The 24,346-nt window shown below is 43.1% G+C and overlaps 1 protein-coding gene across 1 annotated transcript in view; it reads left to right on the top strand.

The window, feature by feature from the left end:
* Positions 1–212: 212 nt before the first annotated feature.
* The window catches only part of CHRM4 (cholinergic receptor muscarinic 4), a 74,603-nt gene continuing 50,469 nt past the window's right edge, over positions 213–24,346 (top strand). The window contains exon 1 of the mRNA XM_063438629.1: positions 213–343. Within this exon, the coding sequence (XP_063294699.1) occupies positions 304–343 (40 nt within the window). The 5' untranslated portion in view covers positions 213–303. The remainder of the gene's footprint in view (positions 344–24,346) is intronic.

Genomic DNA, 24,346 nt, shown 5'->3' with positions numbered 1-24,346 from the left:
GACTGCCCCCCCTATACTGTGCCCCCCTATACTGTGCCCCCCTTATACTGTGCCCATGCAGCCCGGCATGGAAGGGGTGTGAATCCCACATCCAGCTGCCGCCAGGTGGGAGAGATGGGCTGTGGACCGGCTCCTGATTGGCCGGCTGCTCGTGACGTCACGGATGCTTAGCCCCAGCCGGCCGGGGGTGGGGGGCATTCTGTGCGCGGAGCTCGGGGGAGAGGGTCTGGGAGCCGGGAGACAGGGAGACATGAACCGGCACCCGGACTGTGAGCAGGGGGAGCAACTCTGAACCTGGACACCATGTACTACGAGGAGGGGGACTTCCAAATGGAGGACACAGGTAGGTGCCCCCTGTGGGGTATCAGGGGAGGGGGAGGGGGGGTAAGAAAGTAACCAGAACAGGTCAATGGAAAGACTCACCTTATACATGGGGAGGGGGGCTGGTATGGGGGTATTCCAAAACAGGGAATGGGACAAGGAATTCCTGAGGCTGAGCTGGGCACAGGAGCTGACAATTCTCCAATTATAGGGTATTACTGGGGAGTTGGTCAAGTGCCCCACTGTAGGGCATTAATGAAGAACTGGTAAAAATGCCTCCCTATAGGGACTAGACAGGTAACCTCACTATTAAATATTAATAAATAAAGAATTTGGATTTGGACGAATGCCCCATGTAGGGTATTAATGAGGACCTGGGCACATACCCCGCTATGTGCTATCAATGCCCATCTGTAGGATATTAATTAATACATATTAAATGTCCCACTGTTGGGTATTAATGAGGACCTGGGCACATACCCCCGCTATGTGCTATCAATGCCCATCTGTAGGATATTAATAAATAAATATTAAATGTCCCAATGTAGGGTAATAATTTGGAGCCGGAGAAGTCCCTCAATATAAGTCATTAATAAGGACCCAGGGAAGTGTATCAATGTGCCCCTTGTTTGGGGCAATGCTGTGCAATGTAGTCCGTCTTGAGTTATCAGCATTGGAGATGTACATACATAAGTGACCGCCTGCAAAATGCCCCTGTGAGGGGTATCACTTATTAAATGTATTATTATAGCTATAGCAATGTCCAGTGCCTGCGTGCTCTGTAAAAATAGAGCACCCCTTGGAAATACTGGCAATTGGGGTATCAATGTGTAGTATGGTAGGGGCAGCAATGGGGTATCAATGTGTAGTATGTTAGGGGTAGCAATGGGGTATCAATGTGTAGTATGGTAGGGGCAGCAATGGGGTATCAATGTGTAGTATGGTAGGGGCAGCAATGGGGTATCAATGTGTAGTATGGTAAGGGCAGCAATGGGGTATCAATGTGTAGTATGGTAGGGGCAGCAATGGGGTATCAATGTGTATTATGGTAGGGGCAGCAATGGGGTATCAATGTGTAGTATGGTAGGGGCAGCAATGGGGTATCAATGTGTAGTATGGTCGGGGCAGCAATGGATGAGATTGTCCAAACTGTAAAGAAACTGTCTCTTTGTGGGCCATCTAACAGGAACCAGGGCAAGTGAGGTGGGATAGTTTTATCAGGCATCGATATGGGCAGGGAACCTGTGTAAATGTTTCTAAAGTGATCTCGATAGGGATAGAAATTCATGTTAGTAATTGCCCCAGTAGAGGGTATATGTTAAAGATTATAATTACCTGAACAAACCCTGTGTTTGATCATTGCAGGCTGTTACTGTAATGGGTATAGGAGATGGCAGGTGCCAGTATGGGGCATCAGGTGGCATGGTACTAATAAATGGTTAATTGATAATGGCATGTACCAATTATGTGTATGTATACTCTGGGCAATAGCAAATCTGTATCACCCCAGGTATATTTCTGAACAGGCTCGGTGGGGCAGATTAATTGGATGATGAACATTGCAGGAGGCAAGTCTGCTCAGCTACTACTGGAACCGAGCCCCAGAGAATGTATCAGTACTGTGTACAGTGTGTATACTAATAATGTATCCGTGCTGTGTACAGTGTGTATACTAATAATGAATCCGTGCTGTGTACAGCGTGTTTACTAATAATGTATCCGTGTTGTGTACGTGTATACTAATAATGTATCCGTACTGTGTACAGCGTGTATACTAATAATGTATCCGTGCTGTGTACAGCGTGTTTACTAATAATGTATCCGTGCTGTGTACAGCGTGTTTACTAATAATGTATCCGTGCTGTGTACAGCGTGTTTACTAATAATGTATCCGTGCTGTGTACAGCGTGTTTACTAATAATGTATCCGTGCTGTGTACAGCGTGTTTACTAATAATGTATCCGTGCTGTGTACAGCGTGTTTACTAATAATGTATCCGTGCTGTGTACAGCGTGTTTACTAATAATGTATCCGTGCTGTGTACAGCGTGTTTACTAATAATGTATCCGTGCTGTGTACAGCGTGTTTACTAATAATGTATCCGTGCTGTGTACAGTGTGTATACTAATAATGTATCCGTGCTGTGTACAGCGTGTATACTAATAATGTATCAGTACTGTGTACAGCGTGTATACTGAGAATGTATCTGTGCTGTGTACAGTTCTAGTATCGAGAATATATTACTGTTGTGTACTGAGTATATCCTACGATATGTATCCTTGCTTAGTACGGTGTATGCATCAGTGTTATTTGCAAAGTATATATTGAGAATGTATCCGTGCAGATTGTATACTAGGAATGTATTAATGCTGTGTATAGTGTATATACTGAAAATGTATCCTTGCTGATTGTATACTAGGAATGCAATAATGCTGTGTATAGTGTATATACTAAGAATGTATCCTAAGTACTGTGTATATGCTGTGAATATGTCCGTGCAGTTTGTATACTAGGAATGTGTTAATGCTATGTATAGTGTATATACTGAGAATGTATCTGTGCTGAGTACTGTGTATATGCTGTGAATATGTCCGTGCAGTTTGTATACTAGGAATGTGTTAATGCTGTATATATACTGAGAATGTATCCGTGCTGTGTGCAGTTTGTATACTAGGAATGTGTTAATGCTATGTATAGTGTATATACTGAGAATGTATCCGTGCTGAGTATTGTGTATATGCTGTGAATATGTCCGTGCAGTTTGTATACTAGGAATGTGTTAATGCTGTATATATACTGAGAATGTATCCGTGCTGTGTGCAGTTTGTATACTAGGAATGTGTTAATGCTATGTATAGTGTATATAATGAGAATGTATCCGTGCTGAGTATTGTGTATATGCTGTGAATATGTCCGTGCAGTTTGTATACTAGGAATGTGTTAATGCTGTATATATACTGAGAATGTATCCGTGCTGTGTGCAGTTTGTATACTAGGAATGTGTTAATGCTATGTATAGTGTATATACTGAGAATGTATCCGTGCTGAGTATTGTGTATATGCTGTGAATATGTCCGTGCAGTTTGTATACTAGGAATGTGTTAATGCTGTATATATACTGAGAATGTATCCGTGCTGTGTGCAGTTTGTATACTAGGAATGTGTTAATGCTATGTATAGTGTATATAATGAGAATGTATCCGTGCTGAGTATTGTGTATATGCTGTGAATATGTCCGTGCAGTTTGTATACTAGGAATGTGTTAATGCTGTATATATACTGAGAATGTATCCGTGCTGTGTGCAGTTTGTATACTAGGAATGTGTTAATGCTATGTATAGTGTATATACTGAGAATGTATCTGTGCTGAGTACTGTGTATATGCTGTGAATATGTCCGTGCAGTTTGTATACTAGGAATGTGTTAATGCTGTATATATACTGAGAATGTATCCGTGCTGTGTGCAGTTTGTATACTAGGAATGTGTTAATGCTATGTATAGTGTATATACTGAGAATGTATCTGTGCTGAGTACTGTGTATATGCTGTGAATATGTCCGTGCAGTTTGTATACTAGGAATGTGTTAATGCTGTATATATACTGAGAATGTATCCATGCTGTGTGCAGTTTGTATACTAGGAATGTGTTAATGCTATGTATAGTGTATATACTGAGAATGTATCCGTGCTGAGTATTGTGTATATGCTGTGAATATGTCCGTGCAGTTTGTATACTAGGAATGTGTTAATGCTATGTATAGTGTATATACTGAGAATGTATCCGTGCTGAGTACTGTGTATATGCTGTGAATGTATCAGTGCTGTTTACTTTGTTGAGAGAATGTATCATTGCTGTGTAAATTGTATTCGCGAGATTGTATCCCTCTGTAGACACTGATACTGCTAACAATTTCAGCCCTGAGTGCAGTGTATACGATAATGTACTAATTCCGTACAGTGTGTGTAGTGTATACTTAAAATGTAGGAGTGACGAATACAGTGTGTAGTGTATGCTTAGAATGTATCAGTGATCTATAGAGTGTGTGTAGTGTATACGTAGAAATTAGGAGTTATGTGTACAGTGTGTAGTGTGCACGTAGAATGTATCAGTGATGTATACAGTTTGTGCAGTGAATACTTAGAATGTAGGAGTGATGTATACTGTGTGTGTGTGTGTGTGTAGTGTATACTTGGAATGTAGGAGCAATGTATACAGTGTGTGTGTAGTGTATACATAGAATGTATCAGTGATGTGTACAGTGTGTGTAGTGTATACTTAGAATGTAGGAGTGATGTATACAGTGTGTGTGTGTGTGTGTAGTGTATACTTGGAATGTAGGAGCAATGTATACAGTGTGTGTGTGTGTGTGTGTAGTGTATACTTGAAATGTAGGAGCAATGTATACAGTGTGTGTGTAGTGTATACATAGAATGTATCAGTGATGTGTACAGTGTGTGTAGTGTATACTTAGAATGTAGGAGTGATGTATACAGTGTGTGCAGAGAATACTTAGAATGTAGGAGTGATGTATACAGTGTGTGCAGAGAATACTTGGAATGTAGAAGTATTGTATACAGTATGTAGTGTATACTTGGCATGTAGGAGTGATGTCTACAGTGTCTATTACTGAGAGGTAGCACTGATCACAGAGTATATCGATTCAAAATGTAACAAGTTGGAAAACTGAATTCGATTAATGTGAATGAAAGTTTAGAATTCAATGCGGGATGTGCTACTATATACAGAGTAACGGGGTGTGTTGCTATATACAGAGTAACGGGGTGTGTTGCTATATACAGAGTAACGGGATGTGTTACTATATACAGAGTAACGGGATGTGTTACTATATACAGAGTAACTGGATGTGTTATTATATACAGAGTAACGGGGTGTGTTACTATATACAGAGTAACTGGATGTGTTATTATATACAGAGTAACGGGGTGTGTTGCTATATACAGAGTAACGGGATGTGTTACTATATACAGAGTAACGGGATGTGTTACTATATACAGAGTAACGGCGTGTGTTGCTATATACAGAGTAACTGGATGTGTTATTATATACAGAGTAACGGGATGTGTTACTATATACAGAGTAACGGGATGTGTTACTATATACAGAGTAACGGGATGTGTTATTATATACAGAGTAACGGGATGTGTTGCTATATACAGAGTAACGGGATGTGTTACTATATACAGAGTAACGGGATGTGTTACTATATACAGAGTAACGGGATGTGTTACTATATACAGAGTAACGGGAGTGTTACTATATACAGAGTAACGGGATGTGTTACTATATACAGTACAGAGAGCTTAATGTAATGTGTGTTATTATAGAGAGAGTATAACAGGGGATGTGTGTTACTATAGCCAGTATAACAGGGGATATGTTATTATAGGCAGTATAACGGGTTGTGTGTTATTATATGCAGTTTAACAGGGGATGTGTGTTATTATATAGAGTATTACAGGGGTGTGTGTTATTATAAACAGTATAACTAGGAATGTGTGTTATTATAGGCAGTATAACAGGGGATGTGTGTTAACATAGGCAGTATAACAGAGGATGTGTGTTACTATAGAGAGTATAACAGAGGGTGTGTGTTACTGTAGAGAGTATAACAGGGTATGTGTGTTACTATAGCCAGTATAAAGAAGGGGGGAGGAGTGTTACTAAAGCCAGTATACGGGGGTCAATAGCCAGTATAAGGGGGGGAGGGTGTTACTATAGCCAGTATAACAGGGGATATGTGTTACTATAGCCAGTATAAGGGGGGGGGGAGGGGGTTACTTCAGGATGTCATTACTTTGATGCAGGAGACAAGGTGTGCTCAGTGATGTAATTCTGTTAGTGCAGGTGAGAAGGTGTGCTCAGTGATGTCACAGTGTTAGGTAGTGCTGGAGACAAGGTGTGCTCAGTGATGTAATTCTGTTAGTGCAGGTGAGAAGGTATGCTCAGTGATGTCATAGTGTTAGTGCAGGAGACAAGGTGTGCTCAGTGATGTCATTGTGTTAGTGCAGGAGACAAGGTTTGCTCAGTGATGTCAGTGTTAGTGCAGGAGAGAAGGTGTGCTCAGTGATGTCATAGTGTTAGTGCAGGAGACAAGGTGTGCTCAGTGATGTCATTGTGTTAGTGCAGGAGACAAGGTTTGCTCAGTGATGTCAGTGTTAGTGCAGGAGAGAAGGTGTGCTCAGTGATGTCATTGTGTTAGTGCAGGAGAGAAGGTGTGCTCAGTAATGTCACGGTGTTAGGTAGTGCAGGAGACAAGGTGTGCTCAGTGATGTCATTGTGTTAGTGTAGGAGAGAAGGTGTGCTCGGTGATGTCACAGTGGTAGTGCAGGAGACAAGGTGTGCTAAGTGATGTCATTGTGTTAGTGTAGGAGAGAAGGTGTGCTCAGTGATGTCAGTGTTAGTGCAGGAGAGAAGGTGTGCTCAGTGATGTCATTGTGTTAGTGCAGGAGAGAAGGTGTGCTCAGTAATGTCACGGTGTTAGGTAGTGCAGGAGACAAGGTGTGCTCAGTGATGTCATTGTGTTAGTGCAGGAGACAAGGTTTGCTCAGTGATGTCAGTGTTAGTGCAGGAGAGAAGGTGTGCTCAGTGATGTCATAGTGTTAGTGCAGGAGACAAGGTTTGCTCAGTGATGTCAGTGTTAGTGCAGGAGAGAAGGTGTGCTCAGTGATGTCATTGTGTTAGTGCAGGAGACAAGGTGTGCTCAGTGATGTCATTGTGTTAGTGCAGGAGACAAGGTTTGCTCAGTGATGTCAGTGTTAGTGCAGGAGAGAAGGTGTGCTCAGTGATGTCATTGTGTTAGTGCAGGAGAGAAGGTGTGCTCAGTAATGTCACGGTGTTAGGTAGTGCAGGAGACAAGGTGTGCTCAGTGATGTCATTGTGTTAGTGTAGGAGAGAAGGTGTGCTCGGTGATGTCACAGTGGTAGTGCAGGAGACAAGGTGTGCTCAGTGATGTCATTGTGTTAGTGTAGGAGAGAAGGTGTGCTCAGTGATGTCACGGTGTTAGGTAGTGCAGGAGACAAGGTGTGCTCAGTGATGTCATTGTGTTAGTGTAGGAGAGAAGGTGTGCTCGGTGATGTCATTGTGTTAGTGCAGGAGAGAAGGTGTGCTCAGTAATGTCACGGTGTTAGGTAGTGCAGGAGACAAGGTGTGCTCAGTGATGTCATTGTGTTAGTGTAGGAGAGAAGGTGTGCTCGGTGATGTCATTGTGTTAGTGCAGGAGAGAAGGTGTGCTCAGTAATGTCACGGTGTTAGGTAGTGCAGGAGACAAGGTGTGCTCAGTGATGTCATTGTGTTAGTGTAGGAGAGAAGGTGTGCTTGGTGATGTTATTGTGTTAGTGCAGGAGAGAAGGTGTGCTCAGTAATGTCACGGTGTTAGGTAGTGCAGGAGACAAGGTGTGCTCAGTGATGTCATTGTGTTAGTGCAGGAGACAAGGTGTGCTCAGTGATGTCATTGTGTTAGTGTAGGAGAGAAGGTGTGCTCAGTGATGTCAGTGTTAGTGCAGGAGAGAAGGTGTGCTCAGTGATGTCACGGTGTTAGGTAGTGCAGGAGACAAGGTGTGCTCAGTGATGTCATTGTGTTAGTGTAGGAGAGAAGGTGTGCTCGGTGATGTCATTGTGTTAGTGCAGGAGAGAAGGTGTGCTCAGTGATGTCACGGTGTTAGGTAGTGCAGGAGACAAGGTGTGCTCAGTGATGTCATTGTGTTAGTGCAGGAGAGAAGGTGTGCTCAGTGATGTCACGGTGTTAGGTAGTGCAGGAGACAAGATGTGCTCAGTGATGTCATTGTGTTAGTGTAGGAGAGAAGGTGTGCTCGGTGATGTCACAGTGGTAGTGCAGGAGACAAGGTGTGCTCAGTGATGTCATTGTGTTAGTGTAGGAGAGAAGGTGTGCTCAGTGATGTCATTGTGTAAGAAGAAAGTCCACCGTGACACACTTGCTTGCTGTATTAGAATAATATTTTTAGGTAAGAGTGTTCCATTGAGAGTACTGTACTGCACTCTGTACACATAACTCTTTAAAGGAATACAGGCAATAATGATCTGTCACCACCTCTTAACCCTCCTATAAATATAGAGAAAATGAAATGAGGGAGTTCAATAAATATTTAAATGAAATGTTTCAAACAGACAATTTTATACGTTCCTCGTAGAAAAAGTGAATTCTAAATATTTATTAAATTCATTGTGTCAGGCTGTAATGTCTGTCTAACTGCAGGTGGTAAATTTTATTACACCAGATCGTTCCACTTATAAGGCCATATTTATCAATGAATAACAGGTGCAATTCTGGGGGCAAAGTGCTGAATTAGGTAAATTTACCATGGCAACCAACAGAATACATGTCCACATAAAGTACTTTGCCCCGGGATTGTTCCTATTTAACCTTTATAAATATGGACTGTCGAACTTTAAGTCACAATGGCTTTTTATGAATAAGTCCTGAAATGCTGGCAGTAGTTATTGTAATGTATCTAAACTGAGCTCACAGAATAAAACTGCAGTTTTGTTAAATATAATGTAGCAACTTTGTAATATTTAAAGTATCAATAATCAATCTGAATCACTAGTCGGTTACTATAGCAACCCCATCCAGCATTTATCCAAACCGGTTTATATAGTATATGACTCACTAGGTCAAAAAAGAAGCAGTTATAAATCACATTGTGATCATAATTATAGTTATAAACCAATAATTATAGTAATAAAACTGTAACAAGTAGGAACTGAATATATCACTAAAGTACGAGTGTACATTATCTGTTCAGCAGTATTTGGAGACTTTCATTTGGCCACTTGCTGTGCTTACATGCGAAATATTAAAATAAACGGACAAAGGATATGAGACATTTGAATTAGTCATAGTGGTTTACAGTCTATTTATACATAGGGTTTATTAAAAAAAACAACAACACGTATTTCTATTGGATTAAAAACTGAATTGTTGCATTTGTACTAAAATAGCCTGGCAGCGTGGACATTAACAGGGTTATTTGCTATGTGAGAATTGATGGGATTTTACAGGGAATTTAAAAGGACACTCCAGGCACCCAGACCACTTCTGCCCATTGGAGTGGTCTGAGTGCCAACTCCCACCACCCTTAACCCTGCATGTGTAATTATTGCAGTTTTTAATAAACGGCAATAATTACATTGCAGGGTTAACTCCTCCTCTAGTGGCTGTCTACTAGACAGTCACAAGAGGGCACTTCCTGCTCCATGGCACAGGTTTTCTGTGCTAGAGCGTCGCTGGACGTCCTCACGCTGTGTGAGGACCTCCAGCGTCGCTCAATTCCCCATAGGAAAGCATTGAAAGAATTTTCAATGGTTTCCTATGGAGAGCTCTAATGTGCTTGCGCGGCATTGCCGCGCATGTGCATTAGGTCTCCTCAGCCGGCGGGCGGGATCAGTCTCGCCCACCGGCTGACGTATGGAAGAGGAGGAGCGGCGGCGACCCGAAACCACCGACGACGGACATTCGCTCAAGTAAGGGACTGAAGGGTTTTCACCCCTTCAGCAACTGGGGATGGGGGGTCGGAGGGAGAGGGGACCTGCAGCGCCAGGAAAACTGATTGTTTTCCTGGCACTGGAGTGTCCCTTTAAGTAGCCAAACTGGAAGAGTAACTGACTTGAAGAATGTTTCCAATTCGGCTATATTGGCCTATTTATTTATTTATTTTACATGGACGTTTTTATTTACTTCTTGTCTTATCCATATGTACCAAATTATACATAAGGAAAAATAATACTTTTTGTTATGTATAACCTTGAAAGACCACTATAGGCACCCAGACCACTTCAGCTCAATGAAATGGTCTGGGTGCCAGGTCCCTCTAGTTTTAACCCTGCAGCTGAAAACATAGCAGTTTCCCGATAGTTAAAACTGAGGTTAATAGAAGACACTGGATCCCCTGGGCATGCGCACTATTTTATGTGCATGCCCAGGAAAGGGCAAAATAAATTACTTCTGGGCACCACCATCTTAGGATCTGCAAGATGGCGGCATCAAAAAGGAAGTACCAGCAAGACCAGAAGAAGTTGAGGGGGGGATCTGTAGGCCTTAAGCAAGATATACCTCTGCTCAAAGTCAAGGGATCTATCTAGTGGCAGAGCCGCTTCAAATTGGAAATTAACTTTTTATTGGTGACAATTCGCCGTTTATTGAATAACCTTGCTAGTACTGCGTTGATTGATTGACGCCCAATGAATGTATTAGCAAAGAGAGTTAAGACAATCGTTAATATTTACTCGTTCTGTAGTTAATATTTAGTGTGTATTAGCAGCTGACATTATAAAACCAGATTAATCACTTTATCATTAATTGCTGTTATGAGTCTAACAGACTGCGTGTTATAAAAAAAAACAAACAGACAAAGCCGTCCTTGTGTATTCTCATCCCACCTGAGATTTTTGTTTATTTATTTAAGTACAGGTAAGAAAACATGCATAAGGGCACCTATTGTAAAATTAGTTACGATAGACCCATAAATTATGTCAAGTATTCCGATCGTTTCAGTCATACATGTTATTTTGATTGAATGGGGCATTGTTCGTAATTTAATATATCCTAATTGAGTATATCACCCATCTGTTTTCAGAAAAAAATATTACTGCGGGTTCTGTGAGTTGCTGATCAAATTATAAAGTAAACAATGTATGACAAAGGGCAGAGTCACTGTGCTGATACAAGCTAGACAAAATAAAAAAAATAGTGTGGGAACAGCCCAGTTTCACCATTTGTAAAGCATCTCAAATCATTCTATGCTTATCCATCCACCCCCGCGTTCCGATTTCTTGCCAGTCTTCAAATGTGTATCCTGTGATGGTCTATCAAAATAGAACATCGTCCTGACAATAGTCCTTTAAACACTGTACCTGGCAGTAGAGCGAAGAGTTAAAGTACAGACTGCGCCTGTCTTCTGAATTTTCGTGCCATTTTCGTGAATTTACCCCATGTATAGGTATGATGTGCATAACAGAACATATACATGTAATATACCGTCTAAGACCATAAATATAACTTTTATGTGTGTGTATGAGAAATTTTCCGAAACTGCCACTATAGCAATATCATGGAAACGTAATTTTTTTTTTATTTATAAAACTAAAATACGAACATCTGCCTATTAACCCCCCGTATCTGATTCTGCTTTGATCCCCGTCATCTGCTATCACTGTGTTGTTGTAAATAAGCATGACATAGTGGTTGGGGTTCAATTATCAAATATCACAATTCAAATAATTCAAATCATTTTGTACAGCATTGCTCGTGCGAACCACCAGATTATTTACTGAACATTCAGGGCATGAGAGCCGTATAGGGACAAAATTGAGCGAAAGCACCGGCCTGCACAATATGTGGGGAAAATAAAGTCGAAAAATCGTTTATTACCTTAGATTTCTTTGCGGACATGTGGTTCATTTATTTAATATTCCATCTTTGAGAAGACACTGGTTATCTGTAGTCTCTCTTTATGTTCCTTTTCCATTCATTCTTGCACATGTATCTAGCCACTAGCTAGGTGATTTAATGTTCAAAAGTCTAATTAGTAAGCTTTTTATCTGTGTCGGAATAAATGAAGACTCAGGGCCCAACGATGTTTGATCAGGATTCATGGGATAGATTCTGTGCTTTTGAAGTTTCTGATAACTGCAGGTTGTATTGTAAGTTGTGGGAAGCCTATAGATTACTACCTTTGTCAGAAAATAATAATATGCATTAAAACGTGTCTGGAAAAAAGCATTAATTTAGGAAAAAAATTTTTTTTAAGATGAGCTGTTACTTCTCATTTACACCATTTAATAGAACACTGAAACTCATGTATAACCGATAGACTCTCACCCAGTCTGCACTCCTTCAAAAAATCATTAACAACCCACTTTATAAAAGTGTATCAATTAAACTGTTAATAGCTCCCAACTGATTCCTCGCTTGCAACTGTCACTAGTCTAATACTATCCTTACCTTTTGTGTCACTTTACCCCACTCCCTCTAGCATGTAAACTCACTGAGCAGGGCCCTCAGTCCCTCTGTTACTGTGTCACTATACCCCACTCCCTCTAACATGTAAACTCACTGAGCAGGGCCCTCAATCCCTCTGTTACTGTGTCACTATACCCCACTCCCTCTAGCATGTAAACTCACAGAGCAGGGCCCTTAATCCCTCTGTTACTGTCACTATACCCCACTCCCTCTAACATGTAAACTCACTGAGCAGGGCCATCAATCCCTCTGTTACTGTGTCACTATACCCCACTCCCTCTAGCATGTAAGCTCACTGAGCAGGGCCCTCAATCCCTCTGTTACTGTCACTATACCCCACTCCCTCTAACATGTAAACTCACTGAGCAGGCCCTCAATCACCCTGTTACTGTGTCACTATACCCCACCACTCAGGGCCGGACTGGCCTACCGGGATACCGGGAAATTTCCCGGTAGGCCGCCGACCCTGGGGCCGCTTTGACATGTGGCTGCAGCCTGCACCCACAAGACAGGAAAATATTTTTTTCCTGTTTGTCCTTCCGCGGCTGCATAGCGGGCCGCGGAAATTAGAGCCGCGAGCGCAAAGATTTTTTTCTTCACCTGCCGCCGGATGTGAGCGGCATATGACGTCATATCCGGCGGCTGCGGCTCTACACTGCACAGCATACCTGCGTCCGGTGGCATCCCTTCCCTGCTTGTGCAGACCATCCATCACTAGTGAACTGAGCTGCCCTGTCAGCATCCTGACTTGAAGTACAGGTAGGAGTAAAGGGGCTTGGGGGACCTATTGTGTATTACATTTGGGGAGTGCATTAGGGGGGAGCCTATTTAAAACACTGCTGGCCCCCCTCAGGCAAATGAGGAGGGGAATTGGGGAACTGCCTATGGGGGAGATATTGGGGCACTGCCTATGGGGGAGGGATTGGGGCACTGCCTATGGGGGAGGGGATTGGGGCACTGTCTATGGGGGAGGGGATTGGGGCACTGTCTATGGGGGAGGGGATTGGGGCACTGTCTATGGGGGAGGGGATTGGGGCACTGTCTATGGGGGAGGGAATTGGGGCACTGTCTATGGGGGAGGGGATGGCATTGGGGCACTGCCTATAGGGGAGGGATTGGGGCACTGCCTATGGGGGAGGGATTGTGGCACTGTCTATGGGGGAGGGATTGTGGCACTGTCTATGGGGGAGGGATTGTGGCACTGTCTATGGGGGAGGGATTGTGGCACTGTCTATGGGGGAGGGATTGTGGCACTGTCTATGGGGGAGGGATTGTGGCACTGTCTATGGGGGAGGGATTGTGGCACTGCCTATGGGGGAGGGATTGTGGCACTGCCTATGGGGGAGGGGATTGGGGCACTGCCTATGGGGGAGGGAATTGGGGCACTGTCTATGGGGGAGGGAATTGGGGCACTGTCTATGGGGGAGGGAATTGGGGCACTGTCTATGGGGGAGGGGATTGGGGCACTGTCTATGAGGGGGATAGGGATACTATATATGAGGAGCGGGTTTGGGAAACTATGGGGGAGGGATTGTGCCCTATATATGAATAGGGGGATTATGGCACTATGAGGAGGGGGATTGGGGTACTATATATGAATAGGAGAATTGGGGTACTATATATGATGAGGGGGATTGGGGCACTATCTATGGGGGAGGGATTGGGGCAATACTTTTGAGGAGTGGGATTGGGGCACTATGTGGAGGTTTTTTTGGGTATTATATGTGAGGGGTGAGTTTGGGGTACTATATATGAATAGGGGGATTAGGGCTCTATATATGAGGAGGGAAATTGGGGTACTATCCATGAAGAGGGGGATTGGGATACTATCCATGAGGAGGGAGATTGAGGTACTATCTATGAGGAGGGAGATTGGGGCACTGTCAGTGTCTATAAGGTGAGGGATTGGGGTACTATCTATGGGGAGGTTGACTGGGGGGTATAATGTATACTATATATGGGGTTAGGAGGAAAATTGAGTACTAGGAGGAGAATATAGTACTATCTACGGGGAGAAGAGGTGAGTAGGTTACTTCTATGGGAGGGATTGAGTACTATCTATGGGGGAAGAGGAGGGACATAGGCTATTAACTATGGGGGGAAGGGAATGGGCTACTAACTACAGAGGGCAAAGACTAGGCTTCTTCTACCTATGGGAAATAGGATGGAAAAAACAGACTACAAACTATGGGGCAGTAATGGGCTACTAGCTATTGCAGATGGAAATGGACTACAGACAATGACGGATACAAATTGACCACTTAATTCACGGAGACAGTCAGTGCCCACCATACACAAGAACACTTTGACCCACTACACACTTCTGCACCTTTACGCTCATCAAACCTCCAGACATATCCCTGCATTCACACACACAGACTCTCCACACACACACACACACACACACGTCCCTACATTTAAACACATTGACCTGCTCCATATATATGCACCTGTATCCACACAAACTACATACAAATATGGCACTGCAAATATACACACACACACATAAAACTATCAATACAAATATGCCCCTGCATACACACAAATTGAAGTTGTGTACATACCTGAATAAATAAAATGTAATTTAAATAAATAAATAAATAAAAATACTGTGCACAAGCATTTGAGGTGGCTCATAACGTTTCACATTGGGCTGGCAACTCAACCCCTTCTAATCTGCATGCACACACCAACATTACCCTGCACTCCACTATCCTGCTCCAGTTACTAATGTATACACACGAATATAAATATATACACTCACACACAAGGCTCAATGACATGGGGCTGGCATAGATTTTTTCCAGGGCTGCTGTGTACCCCCAGTCCGGCCCTGCCACCACTCCCTCTAACATGTAAACTCACTGAGCAGGGCCCTCAATCCCTCTGTTACTGTGTCACTATACCCCACTCCCTCTAACATGTAAACTCACTGAGCAGGGCCCTTAATCCCTCTGTTTCTGTGTCACTATACCCCACTCCCTCTAACATGTAAACTCACTGAGCAGGCCCTCAATCACCCTGTTACTGTGTCACTACACCCCACCACTCCCTCTAACATGTAAACTCACTGAGCAGGGCCCTTAATCCCTCTGTTACTGTGTCACTATACCCCACTCCCTCTAACATGTAAACTCACTGAGCAGGGCCCTTAATCCCTCTGTTTCTGTGTCACTATACCCCACTCCCTCTAACATGTAAACTCACTGAGCAGGGCCCTCAATCCCTCTGTTACTGTGTCACTATACCCCACTCCCTCTAACATGTAAACTCACTGAGCAGGGCCCTCTATCCCTCTGTTACTGTGTGGCTATACCCCACTCCCTCTAACATGTAAACTCACTGAGCAGGGCCCTCAATCCCTCTGTTCCTGTGCGTCCAACTTGTCTGGTTACAACTACATGACTGTTCGTCCACCGATTGTAAAGCGCCCCACCACTCCCTCTAACATGTAAACTCACTGAGCAGGGCCCTTAATCCCTCTGTTTCTGTGTCACTATACCCCACTCCCTCTAACATGTAAACTCACTGAGCAGGGCCCTCAATCCCTCTGTTACTGTGTCACTATACCCCACTCCCTCTAACATGTAAACTCACTGAGCAGGGCCCTCAATCCCTCTGTTACTGTGTCACTATACCCCACTCCCTCTAACATGTAAACTCACTGAGCAGGCCCTCAATCACCCTGTTACTGTGTCACTACACCCCACCACTCCCTCTAACATGTAAACTCACTGAGCAGGGCCCTCAATCCCTCTGTTACTGTGTCACTATACCCCACTCCCTCTAACATGTAAACTCACTGAGCAGGGCCCTCAATCCCTCTGTTACTGTGTCACTATACCCCACTCCCTCTAACATGTAAACTCACTGAGCAGGGCCCTCAATCCCTCTGTTACTGTGTGGCTATACCCCACTCCCTCTAACATGTAAACTCACTGAGCAGGGCCCTCAATCCCTCTGTTCCTGTGCGTCCAACTTGTCTGGTTACAACTACATGACTGTTCGTCCACCCATTGTAAAGCGCTGCGGAATTTGTTGGCGCTATATAAATAATATAATAATAATAATAATAATAAGATGCCCTGTTTTCTTTAAAACTTATATTAAAGATTTAATAAATGACAGAATAATCCAGTTCAGACAAGGCACAGTAAGGGCAAATAATGCAAATGAGGAGGAGAAATAGACACATTGTTTCATGTCTCCTCTTCTTGGTAGGCTCTCTCTATGCTGACTGCCAGGTGCAATGGACAGCGCTTTTAACAATGACTAACAGGGAGCTAAGATTGAGGGATAAAGAGGTTTCTACATTTATATAGATTTCTACATTTCACTTTATTTTTCAAACCACACAGATATTTGTTAAATATATGGATGTGTAAATATATTTTAAATAGTGGGAAGTGAGAGTTCTCCTTTAATGATCAAGTGAGTCTTGGGATATGGATGTTGTTCTTCCAAATACATGATTCTTACTTTATAGACCTTTATGAAGATAAATGGTTTTGTTGGTCCTTTGAGGGATCAAACCTGAGATTTTGAACATGTACAACAATTGATAAATTGACTATTAACCTTTCTCACTAGTTGGAAAACAATTACCCTTTTAAAGGGACACTATAGTCACCTAGACCACTTAATCTTAATGAAGTGTTCTGGATGCAGTGGCCCTGTCCTTTTAACCCTGTAATGTAAAACATTGTAAAACAAATGCTTACATTTCAGGAATAAATTCACTTCTACTGGCTGCCTTAACGAGAGCCAAGTAAAACATGGTCACCCGACATGGAATAGGAAAGCACCAAATACAATATTTTCATATGGGGAACCTTGGATGCGCACACGGCACTCACTACGCATACGCAACAGGTCCGCAATGATCATCTAAGGATTGGTCCATTGCGATGAGGTCATACCTCTTTAAGGATGCCATGGGAGGGGGAGAGGTGGGCAGCACCAAAGGAACTTCTGTCAAACATTTTGTTTTATTTATTTTAAGGCATGTGGGGGTGGGGGGTGGGGGTGGGGATGGAGCTGGGGGGGTGGGGATGGAGGGGAGACGGAAGGGCAAAATAGAGAATTAGAGACAAGGGCAAAATAGCTTTAGGAATACAGGTTTATATTCCGAACGCTGTAGTGTTCCTTTAAGCGCTGGCACTGTGCTTTTTTTTTTTACAAAAAAACAGAAGGAACTCCAGGGTTCTGTGTGAAAAGACATTTATTGTGCCCCAAGAGGCAATATTTTGGTGAAAGGATAAAACCAAACGCCCTATAAAAGGCTCCTATGTCAGTGTATGACACGTGAGAATGTGTCCAGCGTCAGTAGATAATGCTGGAGGATGTCTTACATCATAACCATGAGCTAGCGTCAATCGATGGAGCCACACAGACACCAGAAAGCAGTGCAGGGGAAGATGACCGCGATGTTGATGCTACAAGTAAGATTAAAGAGAGCGCATCCAACAAGTTCATAAAAACTAGAAACGGAAACGGGAGAGGTGAAATGCAACGTTTTTATCTGGATGGAATGATTACCGGAATGGGAAAGACCCCCTTATAATAAGTTAATATCACTCATAATAAGTTCATAACGTGCAGGTAACACAACACATATTTTGTGTCAAATTCTGCGGAGATTTTTAATATAAGTGAAGGGGTGAAGGGAGAGGAGCCACAAATAGGGGGGCAGAACGTAGCGGTTGTAAAAGTTGAGCAATCCGCATTCACCACTGGTTTCCACGGCGACCTCATCTTTTACATCTTGGCCCACAAATGGTTCTTATACATAACACCAACAACATCTCAATGTGAAAATGGAAAAAACATACGTTCAGCTATTGTTTGGAAACAATAACTGCTAACCAGTGCACAGGAAACCCCTGTTATGATATCACTGTAGTACAAGTAGAGAGGAACCGCAAATTATGGAGCAATTTCAGAAGTGCCCTTTAGGGTAATTGAAAGCCCGGATTCTGATAATAAATGCGGCAGAAGAATGGTGTTGTGTAGAGAATATATTGATACCGGAGAAACTGACGGAAGCCAAGCACAGAGAGATGGACACAGGTTTCTTCAGGAAGGAAGAGATTCTTTATTGGATCACCGATCGGGACTCAGAGGGACTAGCGTCACCAAAATACAGCAAAGTCTGAGTACTGAATACATAGAGTACATTCCTTATATAGCACTGTAGCTCCTCCCACAATTAACTACACCCACACATACCCTTAACCTATTTAATAAATAGAGTCTAAACTCATCCATCCGGTCTAACCACGTGGCTCATCTGATACAAAGGAGAGGGACGCGTAATTCCAGTTCTTACATTCCTGCACCTGGTCAGTACAGTGATAACAGTATCTTAGCTACGTGTAATTAACTAACTGATACTACAAACACATATACATACATATGCCTTGTGGCAATCTTAGCCTGCTAAACTTGTATTTTACTGGAATTACATCACATTCCCCCCTTTGATGCCTCTGATATTTCACAATTACTTGAGGCATCACTTAACCTTGGTTTGCATATACCTCAGGTTACCATGAACCAGACCAGACTTATCTTATGATGTGAATCTTTTAACACTCATCTTCCTGCATTGGTTCTCCTTGATCTAGAGCCTTATACTTATATATCGCCATTATCTGTGCAGCAGCCTTCCTCTCTGCTATACTTCCTATCAGGCTTTGCACAGACCTAACTACTAAGGGTATAAGACACGGTAGGAGTAGACACAACAGTAAAATCAGTAGGACTCCACCTACCACTGCCTTAAGCCCTCCAAACCACTCATACCAGCTACCAAACCAACTACTTGGATTGTACCCTTTCCATACCTGAGTAGGCACATGCACTAGTTTAACCATATGGCTAGTAAGCTCAGCTATTGCTTGCCCTTCGTCATCTATTTGAAGACAGCAATTGCTCAGGTTAAACTTCCCACATACACCTCCCTCTACTGCCAAAAGGTAATCCAAGGCTAATCTATTTTGGTACACTGCTGTCCTCATCCTGGTATTATGCTTCGCTAGAAGATTGAGTGCTTGTGAGGTCTCATTAGTAATAATCTCAACCACCGCCTGTAATCTTATAATACGGTTGAGCATATAAATTGGGGTTCTATAACCAAAGGTACCATCTTCTGCCCACGTGGCTGGCCCATAATAATCTATGATACGCTGGGGAGGCCATTCATTATCTTCCCAGGTGCCTATCTCTAAGGGTCCCCTTTTCTTCCTATGATTCACATCATACACTTTAACACCTAAAGTCTCACCTGTTTCAATCGGTAACAAGAAGAAGGATGGTTTGAGCATACCCAACACACATGCCCCTTCCCAGTCCTGTGGCAACTCCGAATAGGCTTTCTTACCACAGATCCAGTACAAATTTGCTGGGGCTCTCCAGGTAGATGTGATGGATAAATCAAACCACACATCCTTTAAACTGGCATATCTAGCAAACGGGTTAGATGGTTCTGAGACATTTGAAGCCGACCACCAAGTTGTATTTTTAGTATCATCATCATAAGCTTTTTGCCCTAGACAAGTTAATTCTCCTACAGAAGTATTATACATTATTCCTTTCCTTGCTATGCAAACATAACCTATGATGGAGGTCTTTAATCTCCACTCAGATTTACCTCTAACACTCAAATGATAATCGGCTTGTGTAGATATTAGTTGGTCAACTGCCTCAGAACCGGACATTACCTCCTTTGCTTCCCAAGGCCATTGGTCTCCCATGTTAGTACCTCCACACACATAGCAGTTGGTAACATTAAGACTACCGGCAATACTTTCAGCTAGGTCAATGAACAGGTTTTTAGCGTTATGGGGGATCTTATTATCTATACTCATCTCTTCATAAAAGGAATGGTATACTTGATGAGTCTGGGAGGATACCGTATCAGTCTCTATTCCTATAAACAATAATGTCCCAGGATCTAAACCCGTCCCGTATATCTGAAACCCAAATAAATTTCCATACTTATCTAGGAACTTGTCGGGGTTATTAATAAGTATATGGACTGGGTTGCATTCCATAGACTTACAATAAGGGCTAGTCGGCAACTTAGTCACTATCATGTCTTTATCTACTGTCTGTCCCCAAGTCGCCCACCCCACACAAGACCAATATGGACAAAAGTTATAGTCTTTATTTGGGCATCTAGGACTCACATATTTATTTTTACTACTGGGACAAATATATTTATCATTAGACCCATACGTCCTCTCCCATCTAAGATCCCCACATACATTCCACGGTTTTCTACCACTTGATATCGCCTTACATGCATCAAATAGCAGAACACCCGAAGAATGTACGGATTCTAACACCGTCTTATTAATTAGGGTCCCCTGAGGATCTCCATTCCTGAGAGTCAACCAAATTGTACGAGGTTGATACTCTGGACTGAAGCACTTAGGTTCTCCTACTCCTAAATGGCACACACTATAGTCTATATTTAGGTATCTACATCTTGATACCTCTCCTTTACATTCGTATTGTGAATGCCAAATTAGGGTTTGGGAAATATGGTTACCTGTTCTCGTAGTCTTAATGCATACCTCACAGCTAGGAGTGTCGGTACCTCTACCTTCCTGAATATAAAAACACATATAAATAAACACAATCAAAAGCACATCTTTCGCCGTCATCCTCAGTCTTCGTCCGTGCGATGGAACCTCAGCTTCCAGGATGTGAGGGCTGCAGGGAATGGAGTTCTGCTCGTCTTCACAGGTGTCCCTTCGAGACTTTCCTGGCTTATACACTATGTGTTGGTAAGCGGACAGGCTTTATTATGGCCTTCTCACTCACACCTGTAACAATAAAATTTGTAATCCACAATAATTCCTCGTTACTCCGACTGAGTAGTGCGTTTCAACCGGATCTTGCAGGGATTCTCTGGATCTGCTGTAATTTGCCAAGAATCGACTGCTGCTGGTTTAACCCTGGAGTGATGTATCCACGGAGTTACTTCGGCTACTTTTATCGCTGTAGGGGTAGACAAAAGAACAACATAAGGACCTCTCCACTTGGGCCCTAACGGTACATTATTCCACTCTTTAATCCACACTTGGTCTCCTGGATGATAACTATGAACAGGGGGATAAATATTCACAGGTAATCTATCTTGTACCCATTTCTGTACCTCCTCCATAGTCTTACCCAACTCTACAACCTGCTGCCGGGTAATTCCTTCTCCCAACTGACTCAAGTCCCCCCTTAAGTTACCAAGTACGGGAGGTGGTCGCCCATACATGATTTCAAAAGGAGAGAGGCCCATCCTTCTGGTAGGGGTACTGCGGATTCGCAATAAAGCTATGGGTAAGAGAACGTTCCACTTAAGTTGGGTTTCCTGACACATTTTAGCCAACTGGTTCTTTATAGTTCTATTCATTCTCTCTACCTTACCAGAACTCTGGGGTCTATATGCAGTATGAAGCCTCCACTTTATACCAAGCATATGAGTCAGTTGTTGTAGGCACTGATGAACAAAAGCTGGACCATTGTCCGATCCTATAGAACAGGGTAGTCCATATCGGGGTATTATTTCTCGTAGCAGGAATCTTACAACTTCTCCTGCTTTCTCTGTACGAGTAGGACATGCTTCTACCCAGCCTGAATAGGTGCACACAATTACCAACAGGTAACGATGTCCACCCGATTTAGGCATTACTGTAAAGTCTATTTGTAGATCGGACATGGGGAGTCCCCCCATAAACTGGACTCCTGGTGGCTTTACTGGTCCTTGTCTTGCATTATTCTTAGCACACGTTACACATCTGCGTACAATGGCCTGAGTCAAGTTGGACAATCTTGGTATGTAGAAATGTTTCCTGAGAGATTCTTCAGTACTGTCTCTCCCAGAATGTGTCCCGTTGTGATAATTTTGGACAATTTCTACCGCTAGTGATGCTGGTATGACTATTCTTCCATCTTCTAGCTGATACCACTTGTTCTCCAAATACTTTCCCGGTTCAGTCTTTAACCACTCCTCTTCTTGAGCTGTATAAACTGGAGTCCATTGAGACAGTGGAGTTGGTATAAGAGCAGCTATATGCCCCACATACTCCTGTCTTCCTGATTCAGCAGCACGCTTAGCTGCACTATCTGCCATCCGATTTCCCTTGGTTACATCACCATCTCCTCTCAGATGCGCTCGACAATGTATGATACCGACTTCTTTCGGCTCCCACACTGCTTCCAATAGTTGTAGGATTTCAGCTGCGTACTTGATTTCTTTGCCTTCTGAATTCAGTAGTCCTCTTTCTTTATACAAAGCTCCGTGGGCATGAGTGGTTAAAAACGCATACTTAGAGTCCGTATAGATATTTACTCTTAAACCTTCAGCCAATTGTAACGCTCGTGTTAGTGCTATTAATTCTGCCTTTTGTGCTGATGTTCCTTTCGCCAGTGGCCGAGCTTCTATCACCTTGTCTATTGTTGTCACTGCATATCCTGCATAGCGGATCCCTTCTTTCACATAACTACTGCCGTCGGTGTAATATTGAACATCGGGGTTCTGGATGGGAAAATCACGAAGATCTGGTCTACTTGAAAATACTTCATCCATTACTTCCAAACAATCATGTTGACTTTCAGTAGGTTGCGGCAAAAGGGTAGCTGGATTTAAGGTGTTTACAGTCTCTAAATGCACTCTTGGGTTTTCACACAACATTGCTTGATACTTGGTCATACGGCTATTACTAAACCAATGATTTCCTTTGTAATCCAACAACGTCTGTACTGCATGTGGGACTCGTACATAAAGTTCTTGACCCAGAGTGAGTTTATCGGCTTCAGCTACTAGCAGGGCGGCTGCAGCTACGGCTCTTAGACAAGGTGGAAGTCCGCTGGCCACTGCATCCAGTTGCTTAGACATGTAGGCAACAGGTCTTTGCCATGATCCCAAGTACTGTGTCAATACTCCCACAGCCATTCTTCTTTGCTCGTGTACATATAAGTAGAATGGTCGTGTGTGATCAGGTAGACCTAATGCTGGGGCACTCATCAAAGCCTTCTTCACATCTTCAAATGCCGTTTGCTGTTCTTGGGTCCATAAGAAGGGGTCGTGCTCTGTACCTTTGATGGCTGCGTACAGAGGTTTTGCCAGTATCGCATAGCTGGGAATCCATATCCTACAGAAGCCTGCTGCCCCCAAGAATTCTCGCACTTGTCTTCTATTCTTGGGTATTGGTATTTGGCAGACAGCTTCTTTTCTCTCTGGCCCCATAATCCTTTGACCTTCAGAGATATGGAATCCCAGATACTTGACAGTTGGCAAACACAACTGAGCCTTCTTCCTGGACACCTTGTATCCTGCCTTCCAGAGAATATGTAGTAGATCGTGCGTTGCTTGCTGACATTTTTCTTTTGTAACTGCTGCTATCAACAAGTCATCTACATATTGTAACAATACACATTCTCCTGGGATAGACTCGAAATCCAGTAGATCTTGACTTAGAGCTGAACCAAATAGGGTAGGTGAATTTTTAAACCCTTGGGGCAGTCTTGTCCAAGTCATTTGGCGTTTTGAGCCCGTTACAGCGTTCTCCCATTGGAAAGCGAAAATACATTGGCTTTCTGCGGCAATTCGGAGGCAAAAGAAGGCATCTTTGAGATCTAAGACTGTGAAGTAAGTAGCCCCGCCCGGAATTAAAGCAAGCAGGTTATATGGATTGGGTACAACTGGATGTATGCTAACAACCGCATCATTGACTGCTCTTAAGTCCTGTACAGGTCGATACTCATCTGTACCGGGCTTTTGAACAGGCAGCAATGGGGTGTTCCAGGGGGAAGTACAGAATTTTAGGATACCATACCGTATGAACTTATCCAGATAGGATTGGATGTTCTTCTTAGCCTTCTGCGGAATGTGATATTGTCTTAGGCTCACTGGATAAACCCCATGTTTCAGTTCAATTTTTATTGGTGGAATATTGCGGGCCAGTCCTGGTGGGTTGTTCTCTGCCCAAACTCCTGGTATGTTAAACAATGTCTCATCACTCCTA

The sequence above is a fragment of the Pelobates fuscus genome, chromosome 12 (genome assembly GCF_036172605.1).
Source record: "Pelobates fuscus isolate aPelFus1 chromosome 12, aPelFus1.pri, whole genome shotgun sequence".
In the NCBI taxonomy this organism is placed as follows: Eukaryota; Metazoa; Chordata; class Amphibia; order Anura; family Pelobatidae; genus Pelobates; species Pelobates fuscus.
This window is presented reverse-complemented; position numbering and strand designations above follow the sequence as displayed.